Here is a 24433-nt window from a genome sequence, read left to right as displayed (position 1 = left end):
GGCTCCCCGGTCAAGTAGTCTGGCCCGCCCAGCATCCAGAATCTTGATCCGCTTCTTTGTCTGGCCACATAAGATGAGACTGTTTGATGGATCCTCCTGTGTTACAATCTATTTTATAACTTAACCAACTGTTATTGCACCCCTCTAAGCCCTTGACAAAGCTGACAAAGACGAAACACGTCGGATTAAGTCTTGCCCTCCTTGTGTGATAGGTTTTATATATATATATATATATATATATATATATATATATATATATATATATATATAAGGTTTTCCTGAATTATAATTGTAATCACATTGTTTACATACATAAGGAGGGGTCTGTATCTTCAGGGGTGCATTTGGGCTATGATGATGATGTGTTATCATTAGGTTTTCTATTGTTTTTAAGGGGGATAGGTAAACCCTCAGCTTTAAAGCTTTTAAGATATGTACAATAAAGACTTTTTATCAAAAAAAAAAAAAAAAAAAATGTCCAATTAATGAAAGCTGGAGCAACTAAAAGAGTGCTGTTACCACTAGTAACCAGATTAAATTTTTCATTCTAAAATAAATAGGAAGAATTAAAGATGAATATTTAGTACCAGTAAACATCTTATTTTATTTGCTCTGGGTGTTTGTCTGCATACATATTATTCAGTGTGTAATCACAGAGTGAAAAGCAAAAAAGTAAATAAATTCACAGAATTATTCATAATTTCATTCACAGCTGTTTACAGGTTTTTGCCATAATTTTATTTGAAGAGCAAAACATTTTTTAGGGCTAATATTACAAATATGGGAATGTGTATTCAATCATATACCAAATGGCAGTTGCTTTACACAGTAGAACAACTTTCATGTACACAGTTTATTTATATACTCAAACACTGCTTGTATATCTGAATTAGCTGGGCTTGTTTGATAATTGTAGGTGTGCTGATTCAATGCCACATTCTCCAGGAGATTGATTGTGGTGTCCAATTCTATTCATTTCTTCTCTCTGTTCATCTCTCCATCTATGGGACTTGTGCTGTTTTATGTACTGTGGACAAGCAGAAAAATGTACAAATAATCACAAATTTTGTGTTTTACATTTTTCCTTTGTTTCATTTAATGACATTCAAATTTGGTATATAAATTGTGGCTCCAACACTTATCCCTTCCCCTTTTTTCCCCCTTCATTCTTTTCCCTATCTTGTATCTGATTGTATATCATATTATGGATGTCCTGGGTACAGCTTGGGCAGGATTTATGTCCAATATCCAGACTACCTGTCTATTAGGACATAGGTCAGATGAAGAACTGAAATTGTTTGACAGGATGTTTGTATTATTGAAACGCAAATCCCATCTTTATTGGCATCTTTAAACATTACATCAGGGAGGGTACTTGCCCCGTGGGACTACGAGTCCAGATCTTTCCCACCATCAAGGACCCCTCCCCCACCTTTAAGCAATCCTGGGAAAAACAACAAATGCAGTGTAGCATGGAATTAATGAAAATCACTCATTGAATAATATACCGAAAATATGCTTATCCTTGATAATGAAATAGAAAGACTAAATGTCCAATATAAACCCCTTCTGGACCTCCCAGACCTTTCCACTAAGTGAAAGGAACTACGTGAGCGATTAGAAATATTAAATAGGGAGATTATCGCTAAAATACAGGGTAAATTCATGAATGATAAATTAGCCTCCTCAAGGGGTCAGGGAGGAACTCTGGAAGGAGAGGTCCTTTAAGAGGGCAACATCCTTAGGGCCCATCCACTACACAAGAGTATAGTGAATCTGACTCTTCAATGTCTTCCACCTTTTCTCAGCAGGCCAATTCCAGATCGGCCAGTTCGTTCAACTCAAATATTTCTCGAAAATGTCCCGTTTTGGCAGTGGCTCATCCCCGGCAGACAGGTAAAAAAATCACATAAAACACGCAAACCACTATCTACACCGAGATCTTCGGTCGTTCCAACACTTCCCCCTTCTGGGGGAGGAACATTAGCACCTATGTCCATGACACTTCACAGCGTTCTACCCAAAGTTCTCCAATCACTTCAGTGTCTAAAACACCGCCATCCCACCAGGATGACGGTTTTTTAGACCTAGCACAGCCAGACCTCAAAAACAGAGCAATTTGGACACGTTTGTTCTCAAACCCCCGCACTTGCCCTCCCCACCCTACAGATGACCCCACACGCATGAATATTATTAACCTCACGCCCTTTACACTTTCCAATGATGAAACCTCCATCCTTCAACTGGCTTTGGGATTTTGTCCCTTTGATACCCTTGACGTCATTGTGACAGTCAAGGACCTATACTTCTTTGCCCGAAATGTAACCTTTAAGTTCATCTTTGATTAAAAACCAACAACATTTACAACTTGAAAAAGAACTCACTGAATGCACAAAACATTTCACAACGGCTGAATTTCGGGCATTGCGTGACCTTGTTTTTATATGAGTGGTCGACTGAATGTCAGCCATCCCCTTTGATGGCTGGCACTCCTGCCTCCTTCCAAAATTTTCAAACCCGCGTTCAACCAATTTTCCTGACTTGTTGACTTGCCCAGTCATTTGGTCCTTTTGCACAATACTATTAAGGATCTCAAACTGCAAAAATGGCAAAATACTTCTTCCAATTTGACCCCTGAACAAAGTCAAGCTCTTAAAAAACTTCAGACACGAACTGCCATAGTTAAAAAACCCTCAGATAAGGGTGGAAATATTGTACTAATGACTCATACACAGTATCAAAATATGTGTCTGAATGTTTTGAATAATCGGTCTTGGTACCAACCTATTTTGCTTGCTTTGGTTCAGAGTTACATTATCACCATTGATAAGGACACTTACAATTTTCTGAATACCAAATTTTCTCGCAGACCCACTTTCTTCCCTTCCTAAAGCCCACAAGAATATTTATTTTCCCCCTGGCAGACCGATCGTGTCTGGTAACGGTTCGTTGACTGAGAGTGTCAGTCAATTTGTCGATACCTTTCTTGCGCCCCATGTCCACGCCCTGCCCTTCTACATTAAAGATAACACTGATTTGCTCAGACATGTCGAGGATGTCCAGCTCCCTCCTGATGCCCTGCTCATGGCTGTTGATGTCAAGGCTTTGTACTCGAGCATCCCCCATGAGCAGGGTATCAAGATGGTAAGATCCTTCCTTATAGAACAGGATCAGTCCACCTGGACACTGAACATGTTCATTCTTAAACTGCTACATTTCATCCTGACCAGGAATTATTTTGTCTTCATGGATTTAATTTATTTACAGATGCAAGGCGTGGCAATGGGGACAACCAAATTAATGTTTTCATTTAGCGCTCATCAGATATAGTTTCTGGATCTCATGATCACTAAATTATCTGATGGAACCATTACCACTGATCTCTTTCGAAAGTCATCGGCCGGCAACACTCTGTTGCACGCCGCTAGCACGCACCCCAAATCTCTCATACACAGCATTCCCTATGCTCAATACCTGCGTTTATGCAGGAATTGTTCTAGGGAGGAAGATTTTCTTACTCAAGCCAATTTGTTGCGAGATCGCCTCCTTCAAAGAGGCTACATGTGCACCAATTTGAGAAAAGCCTTTAACAAGGCACTTGCCAAGGACAGGACCTCACTATTATACTATTCCCGACAATCCAAACATTCCGATGCAGCCAAACTTGTGACAAAATTCTGAGCTCAACATCAACAACTCCGTTCTGTTATTTCCCACCATTGGCACCTCCTCACTGACCATCACATCATTAAAAATATGTTAAAAATATGTTAAAGATACCCCTGAGTTAGTATTTCGAAGGGCTACCTCCCTTTGAGATTGACTCATTCACAGTCATTATCAACATGGTGGTGATCCATCGCCAGGTACAAGGCACACTTTCCAATGTGGCGAATGCCCCCGTTGCCCCTGGGTTCTGGAGGGCACCACCTTCCGACTACCGGGAGGTGATCTATTCTCATCACGCACTTTTGCAAGTTGTGGCACCAAAGGTGTCATAAGATAAACGATTTGTGATGATCAGGCTTTTTACATGGGAAAATTATGTATGCTTGGGTAGCATTATGTTTACTGAATGTTATTACTGTCTTTTGGTTACACGGACAGATTTTGTTTTTGCTTATATCTTGTGTTGTTACTCCCTTTTTGTTAATTTTGTATGGGCATTATATACTGCTATGTATCCAGTATGTTGTGATCAAACTTGATGTACAGAGCTCGGGCGGATGTTTTCCTGGCCGATCAGTGTATGGGCTGGCCGTTCTCTCTCAGCAGGCATGTGATCCACTGGGTGGGTCGGGCTCTAGTTCGGAGGCTCCCCTCTAATATGATTCAGCGGCTTCTTAGCCGCGATCGACCTGCGCAGTTCAGTAGATCGGAGCAGGTGACGTCACACGCCATCCCGGCGTGTTTGACTGTTCACCTGTTAGGAGACCTATGAATAGCAGGCACCTGCCACACATGGCGGTGTCTGCCATTTTCCACACAAGGGGGTTGCTAAGGTCAAGGCTATTCGAGATGAGTTTTAAACCTCCTTCCCACTCAGCATATCTTATAATATACACTACTACTCATTGGATCTTTTTCTTTACATAGGGCTTTATTGTGCTGAGCCGTTATTGGTGGTATAGGACTTCAACACGCAGTATGTGCTTTTGTACCCTCTTGCCTTATTGAGCCTTGGTGGATTTTTTGAACATGCAATCAATTTTGGTATGCTTCTTACTATCCAATGGATTTTAGCCTCTTCCCATGTTCTGGTCTTCAATGATTTTCTTTCTTCCTGCCTCACCCTTTCCAGTCTTCTGAGTCCTCCCACATTTTCCCCTTGTCCCTCCCTCTTCCCCCCCCCCCTGCTTTCCCCTCTCTCCGCCATTCTCACCCCTCCCCCCTTTCTTGCTTTTCCCTCCTCTTTCATTTCACTGTACCTCTATACCCTTCCCCCCTTTTACAGTTCCACAGTCCCAGCCCCCTTTTTTCCCCTCTTCTTTTCTCCTCTCCTTTCCCCTTATTCGGTTTGTTTTCCACTCTGGCCTGAATTTCCATCATGGGCAGGTATTTTAGCTACCAATAAGAATAATAAAAAAACTCATTACTACCATATCATTATCAGTGTCTACCATGTTCGCCAGTGAGAGTGTTTTGGTGGCTGCCCCATCTGCGCGGCCAGTGATTCCTACTGTCCCCAGGTGAGCTCAAGCCCTTCCCCACATGCCTATGTATATTGGATGTATGCAATTATGCATGTCTGTTTCCCATGTTATAGACAATGTTTATTTAATTTTGTTGCATTTTATTGTTATCATTTAGAGTGCGCATATATCCTCCTGAAGAAACGGTCCATCTGCGAAATATGTGAAGAAAACCTTAGTTACTTACCGGTGACGGTATTTCTAAGAGCCTTTCAGGACAGCACCTGGAGAGAGTGCAGCTCCACCCAATCCACAGGAAACACTGCCAAATAAAAACTCCTCCTCTTCCACCATGCCTCAGTCATAGAGTAGCCTACGACATGCTGGAAAACAGAACATAAACAACTACCACAGGTTAAACATTTACAAATTCATATTATAAACAAAACCGGGGGGGGGGGGGGGGGGGGTAGCTGCTGCTGTCCTGAAAGGCTCTTAGAAATACCGTCACCGGTAAGTAACTAAGGTTTTCTCAGGTCGCCTTTCAGGACAGCACCTGGAGAGGATAAGCGAGTAACTTACACTTAGGGTGGGACCACTGCCTGCAGAACCTTTCTGCCGAAGGCTTGATCCTGAGCTGACAACAAGTACAAACTGTAGTGTCTAATAAAGGTTGAAAAGCTAGACCAGGTAGCTGCCTTGCAGATCTGTTCAGGCGAAGCACCGGCCCTTTCAGCCCATGAGGTTGCCACAGACAGGTAGAATGCGCCAAAATGCCTTCTGGAGGTTCTTCACCTTGAGCTACATAAGCCTGTTCAATTGCCCATCTGAGCCATTTGCCTAAAGTGCTCTTTGATGCTTTCTCTCCTATACGGGACCCTGAGAAGATGACAAATAATGCATTTGTCTTTCTGAATTCTTTAGTTACCAGGAGGAACTGAAGTAAGCATCTCCTCACGTCCAAGGTATGAAAGGACTCTTCCCGAGTATTACTAGGAGTTGAGGAGAAGGTTGGTAACACAATTTCTTGTGATCTATGAAAAGATGAAGCAATCTTTGGAAGAAAGGCTGGGTCCGTTCTCAGGACTACTCGATCTGCAAAAATTGTCAAAAAAGGGTCTGAAACTGAGAGGGCCTGAATCTCACTGATCCTTCTGGCCGAGGTTATTGCTATCAAAAAGATAGTCTTCAAAACCATATTCTTCAGAGAAGCCTCTTTTAATGGTTCAAAAGGAAACTTAGTCAAACCTTGTAACACAATGGTCAAATCCCATTTGGAAAATACTTTAAGGGCTATCGGCCTGTTGCGGGCTAATGCCTTGAAAAATCTAATTAGAGTCTCTTGGGACAAAGTCTTTTCGAAAAAAACTGAAAGTGCCGCTACTTGTGTTTTTAGAGTGCTGGCTGCCAGTCCTTTCTCCATTCCGTCATGGAGGAACTCTAGCACTGAAACTAAATTCTTTAATTCCAAATTCTTGCTGGAACACCAGAAGTTATATTTTCTCCAGACTTTCATGTAAATATCCCTGGTCACCTTCTTCCTACTGGAGAGAAGGGTAGAGATAACTTTTTCCGACAGGCCTCTGGCTCTTAAGAGGTCTTCCTCAGAAACCACGCTGTCAGTTGTAGGCGGTCCAGTTCCGGATAAACCAGGTTCCCTTGTGTCAAAAGATCTCTCCTGGACGGGAGTCTCCAGGGAGGTTCTGAGGCAAGATTCAGCAGGAGGGCGAACCAAGGCCTCTTTGGCCAAAAAGGTGTAATCAGAATTAAGTTGGTCTTTTCTTCCCTGAATTTTTTGAGAACCAACGGAATCAGCTGGAATGGAGGGAACACATAAGACAAAAGGGAAGTCCCATGGATGAGCTAGAACATCCAAGCCCCAGTCCTGATCCTCCCTGTGTAGGGAAAAGAATCTTTGGACTTTGGTGTTCTGTTGACAAGCGAACAGATCTATTTGGGGAAGACCCCAAGCTTCCACAATCTGTGTAAATACCTCTTGGTTCAGACTCCATTCTGATTCCAACACCTTTCTCCTGCTCAGCAAATCTGCTAGAAGGTTTTGTGATCCCTTTAGATGTACCGCTGTCAGGGAGGCTAGATTTTTCTCCGCCCAGGAGAGTAGCTGGATTGCCAGGTCTGAGAGCTGCCTGCTTCTTGTGCCTCCTTGCTTTGACACATAGGCCACCGCTGTCATGTTGTCCGACAGAACTTGCACATGATGGCCCTTGACTGTCTGTTGAAAGGACCAAAGACCCAGAAGGCTGGCTTTCAACTCCCGCCAGTTGGATGATTTCCTGGACTCTGCTTTGGACCATGTTCCTTGCATTGTCCGACCTTCCAAGTGGGCTCCCCAGCCCCACGCACTGGCATCCATGGTCAGACGTTTGTTCATCTGGAAAGTCCATTGCAGACCTTCTTCCAGATTTCTGGAATTTCTCCACCACCACAGAGATCTTTTTGCTTTTGTGGTGATTCTGATGGATTTCTCCAGATATTCCGGATATGACCAACTCTGCAGGATGTCTCTCTGGAGAAAAGACGGGAATGCAGCCTTGCCCACTGTACTGCAGGGATAGCGGCTGTGAGCAAGCCCAGAGCTGCCATGGCCGACCTGACAGTAACTTGATGATTGGTTTGCAACCGGGCAACTGCGTTCTGAGTTTTCCCAATCTTCTCTTGAGGTAGAAATACCTTCTGGAGGACCGAATCTATTCTGTATCCCAGAAATTTTATCTGCTGAGATGGAATCAAACTGGACTTCTCCAAATTCATGAGCCACCGCAGATTCTCTAGGTGGTCCTGAGTCTCCTGGAGGTGTACCAACGCCTGGCTCTTGGATTCTGCAAAACTTAGCAGATCGTCCAGATAAGGGACAATGGAAATACCCCTCAGCCTTAACGGCTCTAGAGCATCCGCCATCACCTTGGTAAACACCCTTGGAGAAGATGAGAGGCCAAAGGGGAGGGCCCTGAACTGCAGATGCCAGACCGATTCCCCCAGATTGACCGCAAGCCTTAGGAATTTCTGGCACTCCTGATTTATTGGGATGTGCAGGTAAGCGTCCCTCAGATCCAAGGATGCCATGAAACAGTTTGGGGACAGCAGTTTGGTCACTGAATAGATGGTGTCCAGCCTGAAGTGTTTGTACCGAATTGATCTGTTCAGGATCTTTAGATTTAGGATCATCCGGTACTTGCCTGAGGCCTTTTTTACTAGAAAAATCTGAGAATAAAACCCACGGCCTTGTTGCCCCTTGGGGACTTGGATAATAACTTCCTGTTGAATCAGCTCTTATAAAAGAGACATCATTGAGGAAGCCTCTTCTGGATCCCTTGGAAGGGGAGTAACAGAGAATCTGCTTGGAGGAGTCTCCGAAAATTCCAGTTTGTATCCTTGAGCCACTATATTCCTTACAAAGGGGCTTGCGGATACCTCTTCCCATCGTGGGAGGAACCATAGCAGTCTTCCTCCCACTGGAAGACTGCTGTCACTTGCTTTTATTCGCCTGGTCAGGTGGTCTGAAGAGGACTCCACCTTTCCCTTTGCCTTTTTGGGAGGCCCATCTTGATCTCTGATCTTGTTCACGACCTCTGTTGGCTTGAACAGAACGAAATCTCTTTTTAGGAGGCGATTTCTTTTTTGACGGAAAGGCCTTTTTATCCGCCGTTCTGTCAAGAATTGCTTCCAATTCTGGCCCGAAAAGCAAGTCACCGGCAAAAGGTAAACCACAGAGTTTCACCTTAGAAGCTGAATCAACCGACCAAGTTTTCAACCAGACCGCCCTCCTGGCAGAGTTGACAAGGGCTGCTGACCTGGCGGACATTTTAATAGATTCAGCAGAAGCATCGGCCATATATTTTACTGCCTTTAGGAGCAGCGGAAAAGACTCCAGGAGATCTTTCCTTGCTGTTCCAGCCTCCACGTGCCCTTTGAGTTGTTCGAGCCAGCATTCAAGGTTTCTGGCTACCACAGTGGAGGCCATGGCCGGCTTAAGGCTGGACATAGAGGAATCCCAAGCCTTTTTAAGGAGAGAATCTGCCCTTTTATCCATGGCGTCTTTCAGAACACCCATGTCTTCGAACGCCAAATCCGTGCGGCGAGACACCTGAGAAAAAGCCGCATCCACTCTGGGCTTTTTGTTCCACAGATGTGCCGTATCCTCTTCAAACGGAAATCTCCTTTTTAGCGATTTAGAGAAAAAAGGGGCCCTCTCTGGGTCCTTCCACTCTTTCTCAATAGATTCGGTAAGAACTTTGTGAACAGGAAAAACCCTGCGTTTTGTCTGTTCTAGGCCCTGGTACATCTTGTCATGTATTGAAACTTGCACTTTTTCTTCTGCGATTTCTAACGTGGTGTAAATCGCCCCCAGCAAATCATCAACTTCTTCCAAGGATAATTTGTATCTGGAAGATCTAGCCACCTCTTCCTTTTCTTCCTCCTCTGAATCCCTGAGGGAACATAGAGCACTTTCCCCTTCATCTTCTGAGTCACTAGACACTGCAGATTTAGAAGTAGATGGCTGGGAAGATGTTCCACCCGTTTGTTGGGAATCTGATAGAACTGGTGGCGTCCTGGATAACAGGGAACGAACTGAGGACAGGGTGTCTGAGTTCCTTGAATAAAGAGATGAAGTCACTATTCTGCTGACTAGACTCTTCTTTCACCAGATCAGCAATACAGGATTTACAAAGTGGCCTCACCCAGGAATCTCTGAGTGGATTTTTGCATGAAGGGCATTTCGTTGATGCTGGGGCTCTTGTCTTCACTGTGGCTTTAACCTAGTAAAGAAAAAGCCACCACGAATCCCCAATAACCACTATTAAAAACCACCACCTAGTGATTTTTTGCAAGGGAGAAACAGTGACCCACACCAAAAAGGATCAGAAGAAAGACTCCCAGATGCATACATATCCTGTCAGACTGGGAACAGTTAGTCTACAGGGCAGGCTCCAAAGGAGGGAAAGAAGAAACCCCAAATAAAAGCTCACATGGTATAGAAAAAGAGGCACCACTGCACCTCTCCTACCTGAGCTTGGCCGGCGCTGGCGGTGCCTGCTTCCACCGTTGCTGCAGTCCTTTCTTCCATGTTTGTTTGAAAGCGCAGCTTGCTGGCAGATCTCTCCGATTTAAAATACCGCTTCCCGCGTCCTCCTCTGTGGACCGGAAGCGCCGACCTTGCGACCTGCCTCTGACCCCTGGCGTGTAGTGCGGCCGGAGCTATCGCCGCCACGCCCCCACCGGAAGTCCCGTCCAACGGAAGTGACGCCACGCGGCCCCGGGATCAGAGTCCGAAAGTGCGGGAGATTTGAAAGTCTAAAGCGACTCCCCGCCTGCCGACCGGCCGAAGCATGGACCTCTGACGCCCGGACCGGATCCTCCGATGGGTTTCAGCTCCCCTGAGCGAACGAGGTGAGAGGCTCCGGAGCATACCCCCTTTGACACTCCAGGGAGGGGAGCTGGGATGGTCTCCATCTGAAATACTAAACAATGGGCAACAACTCCTTCTCTCCCCCTGGAGAGAGTGCAGCCCTTCCACATAGCTCCTGCAATGCTTCCACCATGGCGGAGGAAACACAAATGACAGGCATGGTGGAAGAGGAGGAGTTTTTATTTGGCAGTGTTTCCTGTGGATTGGGTGGAGCTGCGCTCTCTCCAGGTGCTGTCCTGAAAGGCGACCTGAGAAATGCACCCTTTAATCTCATATCACACACTCTTGTTTCTGACCAACTAATTTTTGTCTTCAAAATTATGTGCTATTGTTGGACTTTTGTCCCCCTTTTTCAATGATTATGTTCTTCTGTTTTGAATAAAACTTTTTGACTATATCCTTTATGTGATGAATTTTATATAATATGGTATTGTGTCCTCCTTCATCCTCTACCCCTTACCCCCAGGGACTGCTGGTGTAGGGAACCAATCCCTGTCTTCCCATTTCCCCAGTTTTGTTATATTGATTTTGGGACGTTGGTACCTTTTACGTGGTCTGTTACATACCTCAGGCTTAACATCTACCTTGCCCATCCATAATTTGTCATTCATTAAATTGATTATAGATTAGCCACTACATCTAGTTTGAAATTGCTAAAAAAAATATATGTTAGATAAAATTCTAGGAACTCCACTGCTGAATAGTTTTACAAGTTGCATGCTCAGGGGCCGTCACCTTCATCTTAAAATGCATGTAAACCTGATTCATGAAATTTGACATGGGCACAGCTATCTGTAGTGTTTTCAGATCTCTCTTCAAAGCCCTTAGTCCAGTGGCTTTCTCCTGATTGGTTATTCTGTTATCACCATGATAACTTCTGACAAGTTCTCTGTCATCTGAGATAAAACCAGGCTGAATTCTATGTTGGGGTGGATGTTGTAAATAGATTAGCAAAGAGCTGGTCTATTCACAGCACAGCATATTTCTGCCTATGTGAAGAGGGGGGTGTGTGCCTTTCTTTCCTCCCACAGGTGAATCATGAAGAGAAAATTCTAAACAGGATTTGCACTTTCTAAACAGTATCAAAAGCTGCAGACAGCACATATACAAAAAAAAAAAAAACATTATGTAGGGAGATTTGTTTTATCTCTGTGTCATCTGAGGCTGTTCACTTTACTGGGTATATGTGAGGGTTTACATCCACTTTAATCACTTGACAAGTCATTGGTCTAGATGAAATGTGTCTGTACATCTGCAATGCACAGATTTTCTCTGGTTGACGATTCAGAAGAAGTGAAGGGTGGACAAATCTGGCAACCTCTCAGCATGAACCTTCAGAAATAAGGTAAAGTTGATGCAGGGAACTTTCAATTTCCTCTTGGGGGATCAGGAAGGAATCTTGTCCCGTGCTGGAGCAAACTGGATCATGATTTGCTGGATATTTTGCCTTCCTCTAGATCCACAGTGGGTGTAGGATTGCATTTTTTTTTGTTTTTTCCCCCCATCTATTGGTTGAACTGGATGGACTTGTATCTTTTTTTTTTTTTTTTCAATGAAGTGCTCCAGGCAACAAAGCTGCTGCTATTGGTGGTCTCCAGAAGGGGATATTAAAAAAAATAAATAAAAAAAAAAAAAAAAAAAACACGTTGCTGAACGTGCAGATTCTTCTGCAGAGTTTAAGTAGTCTTCTTTAAAATATTGCTTTTGTAGTCGACCTGTGCATGAAATTCTTACTCATAATCACAATCCGATCTTATTTTAAAAGTGACAAAAAACACCTTAAAGTGGAGTGAGTGTCACATGTGCCTTTCCAAAGTTAAGCTAAATTCAGCTAAGCCAGCTGCTAAAAAATATAAAAATGTTGACTTTCATTTTACTGTACTCTAAGATGAGGAATTTACAGGCAACAGGATTTGAATTTACAGACTATGGGTTGTATGTAGGCTACCTTCAGGTGATTGGACACTGGTAAAAAAAAAAAAAACTTGCTAGGGCTGCCCTTAGAGTGCACCGCATAACTTTTACCCACTCTGTAAAACTTTTTTTAGCAAGCAATAAGGGGTAATCAGACACAGAGGGTGTGGGCCTGTGTCCCGTACTGTACTCCAAGATCATGAATTTACAGGTAAATCAAAATTCTTGGTATGTTAATCATACAGTACAGGAAATGCATTCATAGACCATGGGATATACCCAAGCAATAAACTGAGGGGTGGGAAACACTATAGCAAACAGAACTGCCAACAGGCCCACAAAATAAAAAAAATAAAAAAAGGATAGGAAACTCAAACAAAAACAAACACTCAGATGACAGCATGAAGCACCTTGTGGCTGAAGCTTGCATCAGCTTAGGCCTGAACATCCACATGCTAGAACCTGGAGAAACCAATAGTTCTGGTGAATGGGCTCTTGACAAGGAACTCTGTCCCTAAGGATGTAGGGCCCTGGCGATAATTTGTCGGATCTACCTGGCATTGGTAGCGTAGAAAGCAGTATGCCAAAAACAAAGAGGGACAGCTCTGACCACATCCAGGCAATGTAAGGAAGTTTGCTTGTCAGGATGAAGGGAAGAATAAACCAATGTATATTAAAAAAAGAATAGCGCACACATGCAAAAGAAATTACTACCAAATTACATAATATACATGTCTTTTGGTTCATAGCTGCACCAGCTTTAGAAATATATGGGTATGCTCCCCAAAATGTTTTGCTTGTTTATTATGTATTCGGTCTGACCAGACTACTGAGGTTGAGCAACCCACCCCACCCCCCACACACACCTGTACTCCATCAGTGTCCACTATCAAGTGGATATAGGAGGAGTCCCCTGTAGTGCATTTGCACATCTTTCCCAGCAAGGAGTATTATCTCCAAGGGTTAGAAAGGCTGGATTCATCTCTTTTTTCATGGAGAGTGTAGGACCCACTGATAATGGGGTACTTTGACGCAGTAGTGGGCTTGAGCACGATATGGCCATATGGTGGGACCAAACCCCCATTTTTATTTATGGACTCTCTTCAGATTTGGTAGTAATTTCTTTTGCATGTGTGCGCTATTCTTTTTTAATATAAGTAGCAGGACTTGCTTCCCAAAAAAGAGGCTTCACATTCCAACACTTTAACCAATGTGTTCTTCCCATGCGTAAGGAGACTCAAGCGAGAAAGGAGAGCAAAAACCTGTAACAATCTGTCCTTTTAGAGCCACAGGCATTTCTTCTAAATGTTCTATGAGCAAGGGATCAACTGCTATAGTAATCAAACTCGGATAGCCTTAGACCACTAAGTCAGGGGTTGACAGATCACGATTATGACTAAAACAGGACCTTTCAAAGAAAACAGGGCTCGTCATCAGGGTCCCTAAAGACAGGTGCATCCACTACTGGAATAGTGGATGCTTTGTTAAGACAGAACACTGCCAGATGCAGAAAGGGGGCAGTACACTTTTTAACAAGTCTTCATTCAACATACAAGGCTGATAAGCGCTTGGGAGGTACAAACATCTTGTCAGGATGTTTCCAGACTCCATGGAGAAAAACTGAGAAAGCAGGCACACCAGGAAGGTCTTGATGGTCTAAAAGGAGCTGTCAAGGATCCTAGACTGGGTATAGCGTCTGGTAGAAGTGACACACTGATCTTCTAGCTTGAAGGTGGGAGCCATGACAGAAGACTGAAACTCCTTGAAGGTGGGAGCCATGACAGAAGACTGAAACTCCTTAGAGGCACGTTCATCAGGAAAGGACTGTAGAGACTCACCATCAGACTTCACATGCTCAGCGGCCATTAACCACTTGCCGACCGCCGCAAGTACATATACTGCGGCGGTCAGCCTCGTGCAGGCAAAGTGACTCATCGGTACGTCACTAGATCGTGCCGCTCTTGGGCGCAGGCGCGGTCCCGCCGAGATGGCTTGATTGGGTTCAGAACCGATCAGTCATCAGGTCCAGTCCTATGATTTTTGGCCTGGACCTGTTGATCGGTCCTGCCCAATCAGAATCCATGCTGAGCCTGTGTAATGTAAAAACAGGCTCAGAAAAGACGTGCTCTCCCCTCCCATGATCCTTTTTGGATTCATCTCGAGAGGAGAGCACATCTAACTGTAAGTACTGCACCAAGCACATACATATACACTTAAGATAGGCACATTTAACCCCCGATCGCCCCCCCCAGTTAACCCTTACACCCCCTGTCACAACACACACTGTATACTGTATATAGCATTTTCCTAAATACCTGTATAAGTGTGATTTGTGACCAGGTGTAGCGCTTGCGGCGGCCCCCCCTTTTACATTTAAAATACCCGCCACCCCCCCCCCTGATCACCCCCAGTTAACCCCTTCCCCCCTGTCACATTGCACACTAAAACAACTAGTTTAGTGCTAGCGAGTTCGTTTCTGTTCCAAGTAGGTTTAGGGTCCCCGCCCCCCCCCCCCATAAAGATTTAACCCCCTGATCACCCCTACACCCCCTGTCACAACACACACTGTATACAGTATATAGCATTTTCCATATACCCGTATAAGTGTGACTTACGAGCAGGTTTAGCACTTGCCGCCGTTCCTTTTACACTTAGGATACCCGTCACCCCCTTCAAATAAAGATTTAACCCCCTGATCCCCCCCTGATCACAGCCAGTTAACCCCTTCCCCCCTGTCACATTGCACGCTAATACACACATAATATAGTGTTTTACTGTATTTTGTATTAGTGTGATTGGGACAGAAACGAACTCGCTACGCTAACTCAAGTCCCAATCACACTAATACAAAATACAGTAAAACACTATATTACGTGTGTATTAGTGTGCAATGTGACAGGGGGGGAAGGGGTTAACTGGATGTGATCGGGGGGGGATCAGGGGGTTAAATCTTTATTGGGAGGGGGTGACGGGTATCCCAAGTATAAAAGGAACGGCGGCAAGTGCTAAACCTGCTCGCAAGTCACACTTATACAGGTATATAGAAAATGCTATATACTGTATACAGTGTGTGTTGTGACAGGGGGTGTAGGGGTGATCAGGGGGTTAAATCTTTATTGGGGGGGGTGACAGGGACCCTAAACCCGCTTTGGGACAGAAACTAACTCGCTACGCTAACTAAAGTCACAAAGGAGGTTTAGGGTCCCCATCACCCCCCCCCAATAAAGATTTAACCCCCTGATCCCCCCTGATCACCCCCAGTTAACCCCTTCATTGTCCTGTCACAGTGTCACTTTTATAGTGTACAGTTTTTTTTCTGATCACTATTATTAGTGACACAGGTGACATTAGCTAGTGTTAGTGTCAGTCTAAAAAAGCGCAGATCCCCGGCGCATAGTTAGAAATAACCCCTTGATTACCACACACACACACACACACACACACACACACACACACACACACACTTCCATTACTAGTATAGTATTTGAACAGATCAATATCTGATCTGATCAGAACTATTACTAGCGTCCCCATAGTTTAGGGCAGTGTTTCTCAACTCCGGTCCTCAGGGCACACTAACAGGCCAGGTTTTAGTTATTACCTTGGGGAGATGCAGACAAGAATATTGCAATCACTGAGCAGCAAATTATATCACCTGAGATGCATTTCAGTTTCCTTGCAAACCTGGCCTGTTAGTGTGCCCTGAGGACCGGAGTTGAGAAACACTGGTTTAGGGTTCCCAAAACGCGGTGTTTGCACGATCAGCACCGATTCCTGCCAGCGCCTGCGTTTAACTCCTCCGCCCAGTCCACCCCACCCAGGCAAGTGTAGTAATCAATAGATTACTGTCACTTACAAAAAAACACAACACACAAAACCGCTGTGTTAGCAGAGTCAGGCCTGATCCCTGCTAGCATTAGCAGTTTTTTTTGGTAGCGGTTGAAATAGTCCTTGACAACCAGGTGCTTTTATTACCTGTGAGTGGAGAGGCTTACAGTATACTGGCCATGTCAGATGAGAGCGATGGGGAAGCCTCACTGGCAGAATCAGGGTCAGTATACGAACCTGATGATGGCAGCGGCTCCCTGAAAGATAGCTCCGACGACGGATGGGTCCCTGTTAGACCCAGGCGTACCCGACCCCATTATGGAGTTGTTGAGATGCAGGAATCGCAGGGTGCTCATATGGGAGCAGAGTGTCGGTACTACGGCCGTTCATCCTTCTGGTGGCCTGGCAAGCGCCAGCGGCCTAGTACACCCTGGACCTAGTACAACCAGCACTGCATTAACACTTGGTGACGTGGCGAGTCCCATAAGTGCAGTTGAAGCTGGTGCAGTGGCTAGCACGAGTAGTGGCCCGCAGCCACCACGTATTAGAAGACAGGCCCGTAGAGCCCATAGTGCCCTCCCTGATGCGCTGGCATATCCCAATTGGCAACCCACTGATTCTACAGCGCCAGTACATCCCCCATTCACTGCCCAACCTGGAATCCACGTGGAGACAGCTGGTTTTATGCCCCTGAACTTTGAGCTGTTCTTCACGGAAGATCTTTTCAGATCTATTGTGGATGAATCAAATTTATACGCACAATAATTCATCACCGCCAACCCAAATTCTCCCCTTGCCAGACAATTCGGCTGGAAACCTATAACCGTTCCCGATTTTAAAATCTTTCTGGGCCTTTCCCTCAACATGGGCATAACCAAACAGAGGGAATTGCGGCTATATTGGTCCACTAGCCCACTTAACCATATGCGCATGTACTCTGCCTCCATGTCCAGGGTGAGATACGAGCAAATTCTGCAATTTATGCATTTCAGCGACAATGAAAATCGGCCGTCCTCGGGGAGACCCTGCATATGATCGGCTCCACAAAATTCGGCCCCTCATAGACCACTTCAATCAGCGTTTTGCAGCCTTGTTTACGCCCGAACAAGTTGTCTGCGTTGGCGAGTCCCTGATTAAATTTACTGGCCGCCTTGCTATGAAACAGTACCTCCCCAGCAAGCGTGCCAAGTACAGGGTCAAGCTGTATAAACTGTGTGACAGGGCCACAGGCTATACAGTTAGTTTCCGGGCCTATGAGTGAAAAGATAGCACTGTGGAGCCCCCCCCAACTGCCCAGACTACATAGGGAGCAGCGGCAAGATAGTTTGGGACTTGGTGTCACCCTTATCCGAAAAGGGGCACCATTTGTACGTTGACAACTTCTACACAAGCGTGCCACTATTTAATCATCTTTCTGAATTACAAATTGGCGCATGTGGCACTGTGCGACCTAAATGGCCAACGGCTTGTAAATTCCCGTCTTAGTCGGGGGGAGAGAGCCTGCTTGAAAATGGACAAATTGCTTGCAGTGAAGTGGAGGGATACACGGGATGTTTATGTTCTGTCCTCCCTTCACGCAGATACGACGGTCCAAATTCCTAAGGCAACTGGCGTTATGGAGAAACCCCTCTCTGTCCACGAATATAACCTTAATATGGGAGGGGTGGACCTTAACGACCAGCTTTTGGCGCCGTATTTAGTTGCCCGTAAAGCCAGATGCTGGTACAAAAAAGTGTCTATTTATTCCAGTTGGCTATGCTGAACGCCTTTGTCCTATACAGGGCGTCAGGACGAACTGTATCCTTCCGAGAATTCCAGGAATCGATCATCCTTGCCTACCTGTACCCAGGAGGTATGTCTGCCCAACTTCCCCTTCCAGATGCAGTGAGCCGGCTGCATGAGAGACATTTTCAACATGTCCTCCCGAGTACCCCTACCCAAAGACGACCCCAAAAAAGATGTCGTGTCTGTAGCAGGCGCGGATGTAGGCGTGACACCCGCTATTATTGTCCCAGATGTCCTGACCAACCTGGTCTCTGCATCGGAGAAGGTTTCGAGCGCTACCATACACTAGTGGATTTTTAGTGTAGGGTACAGCACGACACAGTGTAGAGCACACAAACACAGGGTCTCGAAAGATGTTTGATGGCTATCAACATTTTGAGAGACCCAAGCTGGAAAATCACAGTTCACAGAAAAAAGTTACAAAAAAAATAAAAAATCCAAAAACAGTTGTCGTGTCAGTCATTTTATATGTTCTTCTACTCTTCCTACTGTACTTTGTTTTTCATTCTTTTGTTAACCTGTTTCTCTTGCAGGTACTCGTCGGCTGCCACATTGATTTTATATATTCTGACACAAACCGTGTTTGCGAACAGCCTATATGGATACCTTTGCTGGCAGCAGCTGTGGTGATAGCCTGATTTCAGCACTGCAGTTAAAATACCTTTTAGGTATACGTGGAATATTGTCATGTATACCCACCATTAAATTCAGTGGGTGGTTGTTTGGGCGGTTAATGGTGTGTAATACTACACAATATTCCTGTGCTGATTTCTGTTAGGTTCTCTTTTTTTTTCATTCAGCCCACAGGCTGCATGAAAAAAAAAAAAAAAAAACCTACACTATATGCCAAACAAGGACCAGCAATGTACTGGTACGTTGCTGGACTTTGAGTGGTTATACCAGGATGATGCTTGCAGATTTAGGCATCATCTTGGTATCGTTTTATACAGCCAGTGGTCGGCTTACATGTAAAAGCAATTCTAGCGGATAATTGGCCGCTAGACTGCTTTTACATGCAGTGGGAGGGTACTCCCCTCCCCCCCACCGCCTCCTTCCGTGGTTTTTCTCAGGCTCTCCTGTCCCACCGGTTAACCCGAGAGTGCAGCCGGTGGTTCAATTATCTAACCATAGAGCTAATTGGAGATGAGAATGGCTCCAATCATCTCTATGGCCTAAGATACCGGAAGCTACGAGCATTTCATGACTTCTGTTTCGCCAGAAATAAACAGCGCCATTGGGAAATTGGGAAAGTATTTTATCACACCAATTTTGGTGTGGTCAGATGCGGTAAGGTCAGAGGAGAGATCTAGAGTCTAAAAGACCCCAATTTTAAAAAGAGTACCTGTCATACCTGTCACTACAGATTGCTATCATAGGGGATATTTAAATTCACTGTGATAACAATAAAAATGATTGAAAAAAAAAAAACCCAACAAAATGAAAAGGAAAGGTGTCAAAATAACATAAAAAAGTAAAAAAAAAAAAAAAAAAATCAAGCCCCCCTATCCCCCCGTGCTTGCGCGCAATGGTGCACGCAAGCGTTGGTCTAGTGTCATATGTAAACCGCAATTGCAACATGCATGTGAGGTATCGCCGCAAAGGTCGAGTGCAGTAATTCTTGCAGTAGACCTCCTCTGTAAGTCTAAAGTGGTAACCTGTAAAGACTTTTAACCACTTAAGCCCCGGAAGATTTTACCCCCTTCCTGACCAGGGCCTATTTTGCGATTCGGCACTGCGTAACTTTTTTTTTTAATCAGATAATTTTTATTGAAAACTTTTTCATCACAAACAATACAAAAACAAAAACAAAAGAAACAGAGAAACATCACAACAGCTCACAAGTCAAAAGTATTCAGCACGTGCATACAGAGGATAATAACAATGCCAGGGAATAGGGAAAGAGGGTAGATATCAGCATAGCAGGAGGCTACAAGGCAATATAAGACATCTATGGAACAGAAGACATACATTCTTCTACGCCTAATGAGTAGCAATCCCCCTCCGCCTCACAGGTCCAAGAGAGGACGGCAGCACACGTAGTACAGAATACAATAGACAAATCCTCCCCACTAACCAGTAGAGTTAAATAGATACTGAGCTCCCTCAGAAATAGGCATCCACCACCTAGCATGTAACGAGTTGTTCCTCCCTGTAAGCCCTCCGGGTGTCAACAAGATCAGCATCAGAACCTCACGTGGAGGAGGTAACCCCACCCAGGAATCGGTTGGTGACTAAATGAGCGGGAGCTAGGCCAGGTACGTCTAGCCACGGCCCCCACACACGGTCAAATTTCAAGGCAGCACCCCTGTGTTTGTAGGTGAGATGTTCTCTGTTTAGGAGCACCTTAACTTCCTCAATCCAGTCATCATGAGATGGCGCAGTAGCGGATATCCACCGCCGCGCTATCAATTTCCTGGCCAGAAAGAGAAGCCTGAGCACCGCAGCATGAACCTCAGGTAGATAGAGCTCCTCATCCAAGCAACCCAAAATACACAGCTTCGGTTCCACAGATAGAGTTAGTTTCCAGAGCGAGTTAATAGTCCTCACCACCGCATGCCAATACCGGTGCAACTTCGGGCACCGCCACAGCATGTGCAGCAGGGTACCGGTGTGGGCTCGACATCTAGGACAGAGGGGAGAGTCCCTCCTCCGCCAGTCGTACAGCCTCTGAGGGGTCCTGTACGTCCGGTGGAGAACGAACAGTTGCGTTAGTCTCTGTGAGGAAGACAGAGACACCCTAGGGACATTCTCTAAAATACTCGTCCATTCCTCTGAGGAGATGGGACCAATATCCTCCGCCCAGGCGTCTCTACATTTAAAGGACATGGCTTTCGATATGTGCTCCATAAAGGCCGAGTACAGCGATGAGATCTGCCCCTTTTTGATGGTAGTGGTCACCAGATCAATGAGTATGACTGGGCGACAGGGACCCCATGGGGAACCTCGGGACTGGGCAGTGATGGCATGGCGCAACTGTAAATATTGAAAGAAAAGGGAATTAGGCAAACCAAATTCAGCACGGAGGGATTGGAAATCCCTCAAGTTGTCCCCCTGATACAGCTGCGAAATATATTTCACTCCGTAGTCACCCCAAGTAAAGGAATGCCGGAGCTTATCCAGTTCGGGGTAATGGGCATTGTTTAAAATACGTGAGTATCTGGAGTAGCCCCTATAGCCAAAGTGACTCCTAGCCCTGTGCCAGATCCTATCGAGCAACCGGAGAGTGGGGCAGCCCGGAAAAAGCCCAAGGGCGCCCGCTTCCAGGGACTCGACCAGAGAGTCCCCCGCCAAGCGTGCCGCCAGGACACGCCTGACAGGGTCAGAGTCGTCATCCTGCAGCCACCCTGTGAAGTGCTGTAATTGGGAGGACAGAAAATAGTAGTAGGGGTTCGGTACCGCCAATCCACCACTCTCCTTAGACTCGTGCAACGTCTCCAGTCGAATGCGAGGAGACGACTTTCTCCATATTAGAGCGCGGTAAACCGTATTGAACTTCTTAAAGATATGAATGGGGATCCACACAGGGGAGTTATGCAGCACATATAACAGCTGCGGGTTCCAGATCATTTTGATCAGATTGCATCTGCCCACCACAGACAGCGGCAACCTAATCCAGCTAGCCATTTTGTCCCTGAACCTATGCAGCAACGGCAGAACATTAAGCTTCACATAACGTCCCAGATCAGGATGGACAACCACCCCCAAGTAGCGGAACTGGTCTACCACCAAGATCTGCGACGCTGCAGGGGGCAATGCAGTCTCAAGGGGATCTAACGGGAGCAGGACAGATTTATCCCAGTTAATCTGAAAGCCAGAGAAGGATCCGAATCTATGAATCAAGTGCATCAAGGCAACCAGGGAGCCCGAAGTGTCTCCCAAAAATAATAGCGCGTCATCCGCATATAAAGCAATTTTGTCCTCCCCCTCGCCCCTCCTAAAGCCCACAATATTCAAATTGGCCCTGACAGCCGCCGCCAGGGGTTCCACAGCCAAGGCAAAGAGCAGGGGCGACAACGGGCACCCCTGTCTTGTGCCCCTGTGTAGCGGGAACGAACGGGAAACAGAGCCATTAATTCGCAGACAGGCAGTGGGTTCCCCATACAGAATCTTAATCCAGCGTATGAAGGAAGGACCAAAGCCAAATCCCTCGAGGGCCATCCACAGATACTGCCACTCCACACTATCAAAAGCTTTAGCAGCATCGAGCGACAGTATCGCTCTATGCCCACAGTTATCCGGAGGCAATTGCATGTTAAGGTATAGTCTACGGATATTAGCAGCAGTAGAGCGGCCCGGGATGAACCCAGACTGATCCCCGTGAACCAATTTGGCTATCACCTTTGACAATCTGTTGGCCAGAACCTTAGCCAGCAGTTTTAGATCGGTGGGAAGCAAGGAAATCGGCCGGTAAGATTCAGGGCGAGTCGGATCCTTCCCCGGCTTCAAAATGACCACCACCACCGCGTCATACATGGATCTCGGGAGTGTCCCCCCCTCGAAAGCAGCCAGGAGAGTAGTAAGCAGCTCAGGCAGTAGAATGCCACCAAAGGCCTTATACAGCTCAATGGGGATACCATCAGTACCCGGTGCCTTGGAGTTGGGGAACGATGCCATAGCCGTCTGGAGCTCCTCCAATGTAATGGGGGAATCCAGAACAGCCCGATCCCCCCCGGAGACCTGCGGTAAATGGAGCTCCTGCAGGAATTGTCTGAGGTCCTCCGGGTCATAAGTGACCTTGGAGGAGTACAGATCCTCATAGAAAGCCCCAAACCCCTGTAAAATAGCAGCCGTATCAGTGACCACCTGACCCGAAGGGAGAGCTAGCCTATGAATAATAGGTGGGGGGTTTTGGGCCCTGGAGATGACAGCAAGCATATGGCCCGTCTTTTCCCCCTCCTCAAAGTGTGCCTGAGAAACAAAAAAACGTTTATGATCCGCCTGTTGGAGCTGAACAGAACGGAAGAAACGCTGCGCGTCCAACCATCTGGCCTCCAAGGCAGGCGATGGGGAGTGTAGGAACTCACGTTCAGCACGGAGCACAGCCTCGCTTGCATCCTGCGCCCAACGTCTGCTCCCAGACTTAATGGCCGATACCTCCCTAATACACAGACCTCGTAAAAAAGCTTTCATAGTATCCCACACCACCCCCGGAGCTGCAGAGTGCCTGTTGTCGATGAAAAAATGTTGTAATTTGTCTGAGAGGGAAGTCAGGTTAGGGAATAATTGGAGCCAGAAGGGGTTCAATTTCCAGTGCATCGGCAGCTTAGGGCCTGGGAATGTAAGACCAACTTTCAACGGGGAATGATCAGAGAGACCCCTGGCAAGGTATTCCACCTCAGGAGTAAGGACCTGCAGAGATTCGGAACCAAAGGCTATATCAATTCGGGAGAGTGTGGAGTGAGTCAGGGAGTGGCAGGAAAACCCGGGCTCAAGGGGGTGTTTACAGCGCCAGAGATCCACAAGACCCAGCTCCCCCATGAATCTAGCAAAGGGAGTGGGCATTCTGGAACCCCCGGGGCAGAATTTTTTATGCAAATCCAGGGACGGATCAAGAATATTGTTAAAGTCCCCCAGCACCAGAATTGGGACCTGGGGGTGTTTACCAACAAACCGAGACAAGCACTCTAGCACCTCAAAGGAAAAAGGGGGTGGAATATACACATTAGCAATAATACATTTGAAAACATCCCATATCCCAACCAGGAAAATGAACCTCCCCTACGAGTCTATCAGGGAGTCCAGTATTTCAAATTTAGCAGCAGCAGCTACCAGAATAGATACTCCCCGGGAGTATTGACTATGAACAGAGTGTAGTTGAACCGGGAACCTCCGCGACCGGAGGCTGCCGACCGAGTCTGCAGTGAGGTGGGTCTCTTGCAAACAGACCAAGGTGGGTCCATGTAGCGACAGGAACGACATCACAGCTGTACGTTTACGAGAGTCGCTCAGACCCCGTATATTCCAGGAGAGTAATGAACCATCAGTGACCGCCATGGGGATAAATCAGCCAGGTGAGGGGGCAGAACAGTCTGCCAAGGGGAATGAATAGCGGGACACCAGCGAGGAGCCAGGGAGGCAGTAGAGAGAGGAGCAACAGAGGCCAGGATGTGCAGCAAACGTGAAGGAGGGATCCGCCGGTAGATTGAGCTGTGAAAAAAAAAAAAAAAAAAAAAAACCGAACAGGAACAAAACAGAACACAAAACAAAAGATGGCAGGCAGCAAACAAGGCCACGGCCATCTGAGCCCCGCAGGGAACAGTTTGTCGGCCCCAAAGGGGCATGGGGGTAGATAGTGAGGGCCCGAACTTGGTCAAACATGGAGACCTGCCATTGCATGTCCACAGGT

At 46.0% G+C, this 24433-nt stretch overlaps 1 protein-coding gene across 1 annotated transcript in view; it reads right to left on the bottom strand.

Moving 5' to 3' along the window:
- Positions 1-813: 813 nt before the first annotated feature.
- LOC309544507 (uncharacterized protein C19orf44 homolog) overlaps positions 814-24433 on the bottom strand; it is a 75350-nt gene continuing 51730 nt past the window's right edge. Inside the window, exon 10 of the mRNA XM_082243409.1 lies at positions 814-1027. Within this exon, the coding sequence (XP_082099535.1) occupies positions 890-1027 (138 nt within the window). The 3' untranslated portion in view covers positions 814-889. The remainder of the gene's footprint in view (positions 1028-24433) is intronic.

This window comes from Pelophylax lessonae (genome assembly GCF_965119305.1).
Source record: "Pelophylax lessonae genome assembly, chromosome: 1".
Lineage (NCBI taxonomy): Eukaryota > Metazoa > Chordata > Amphibia > Anura > Ranidae > Pelophylax > Pelophylax lessonae.
This window is presented reverse-complemented; position numbering and strand designations above follow the sequence as displayed.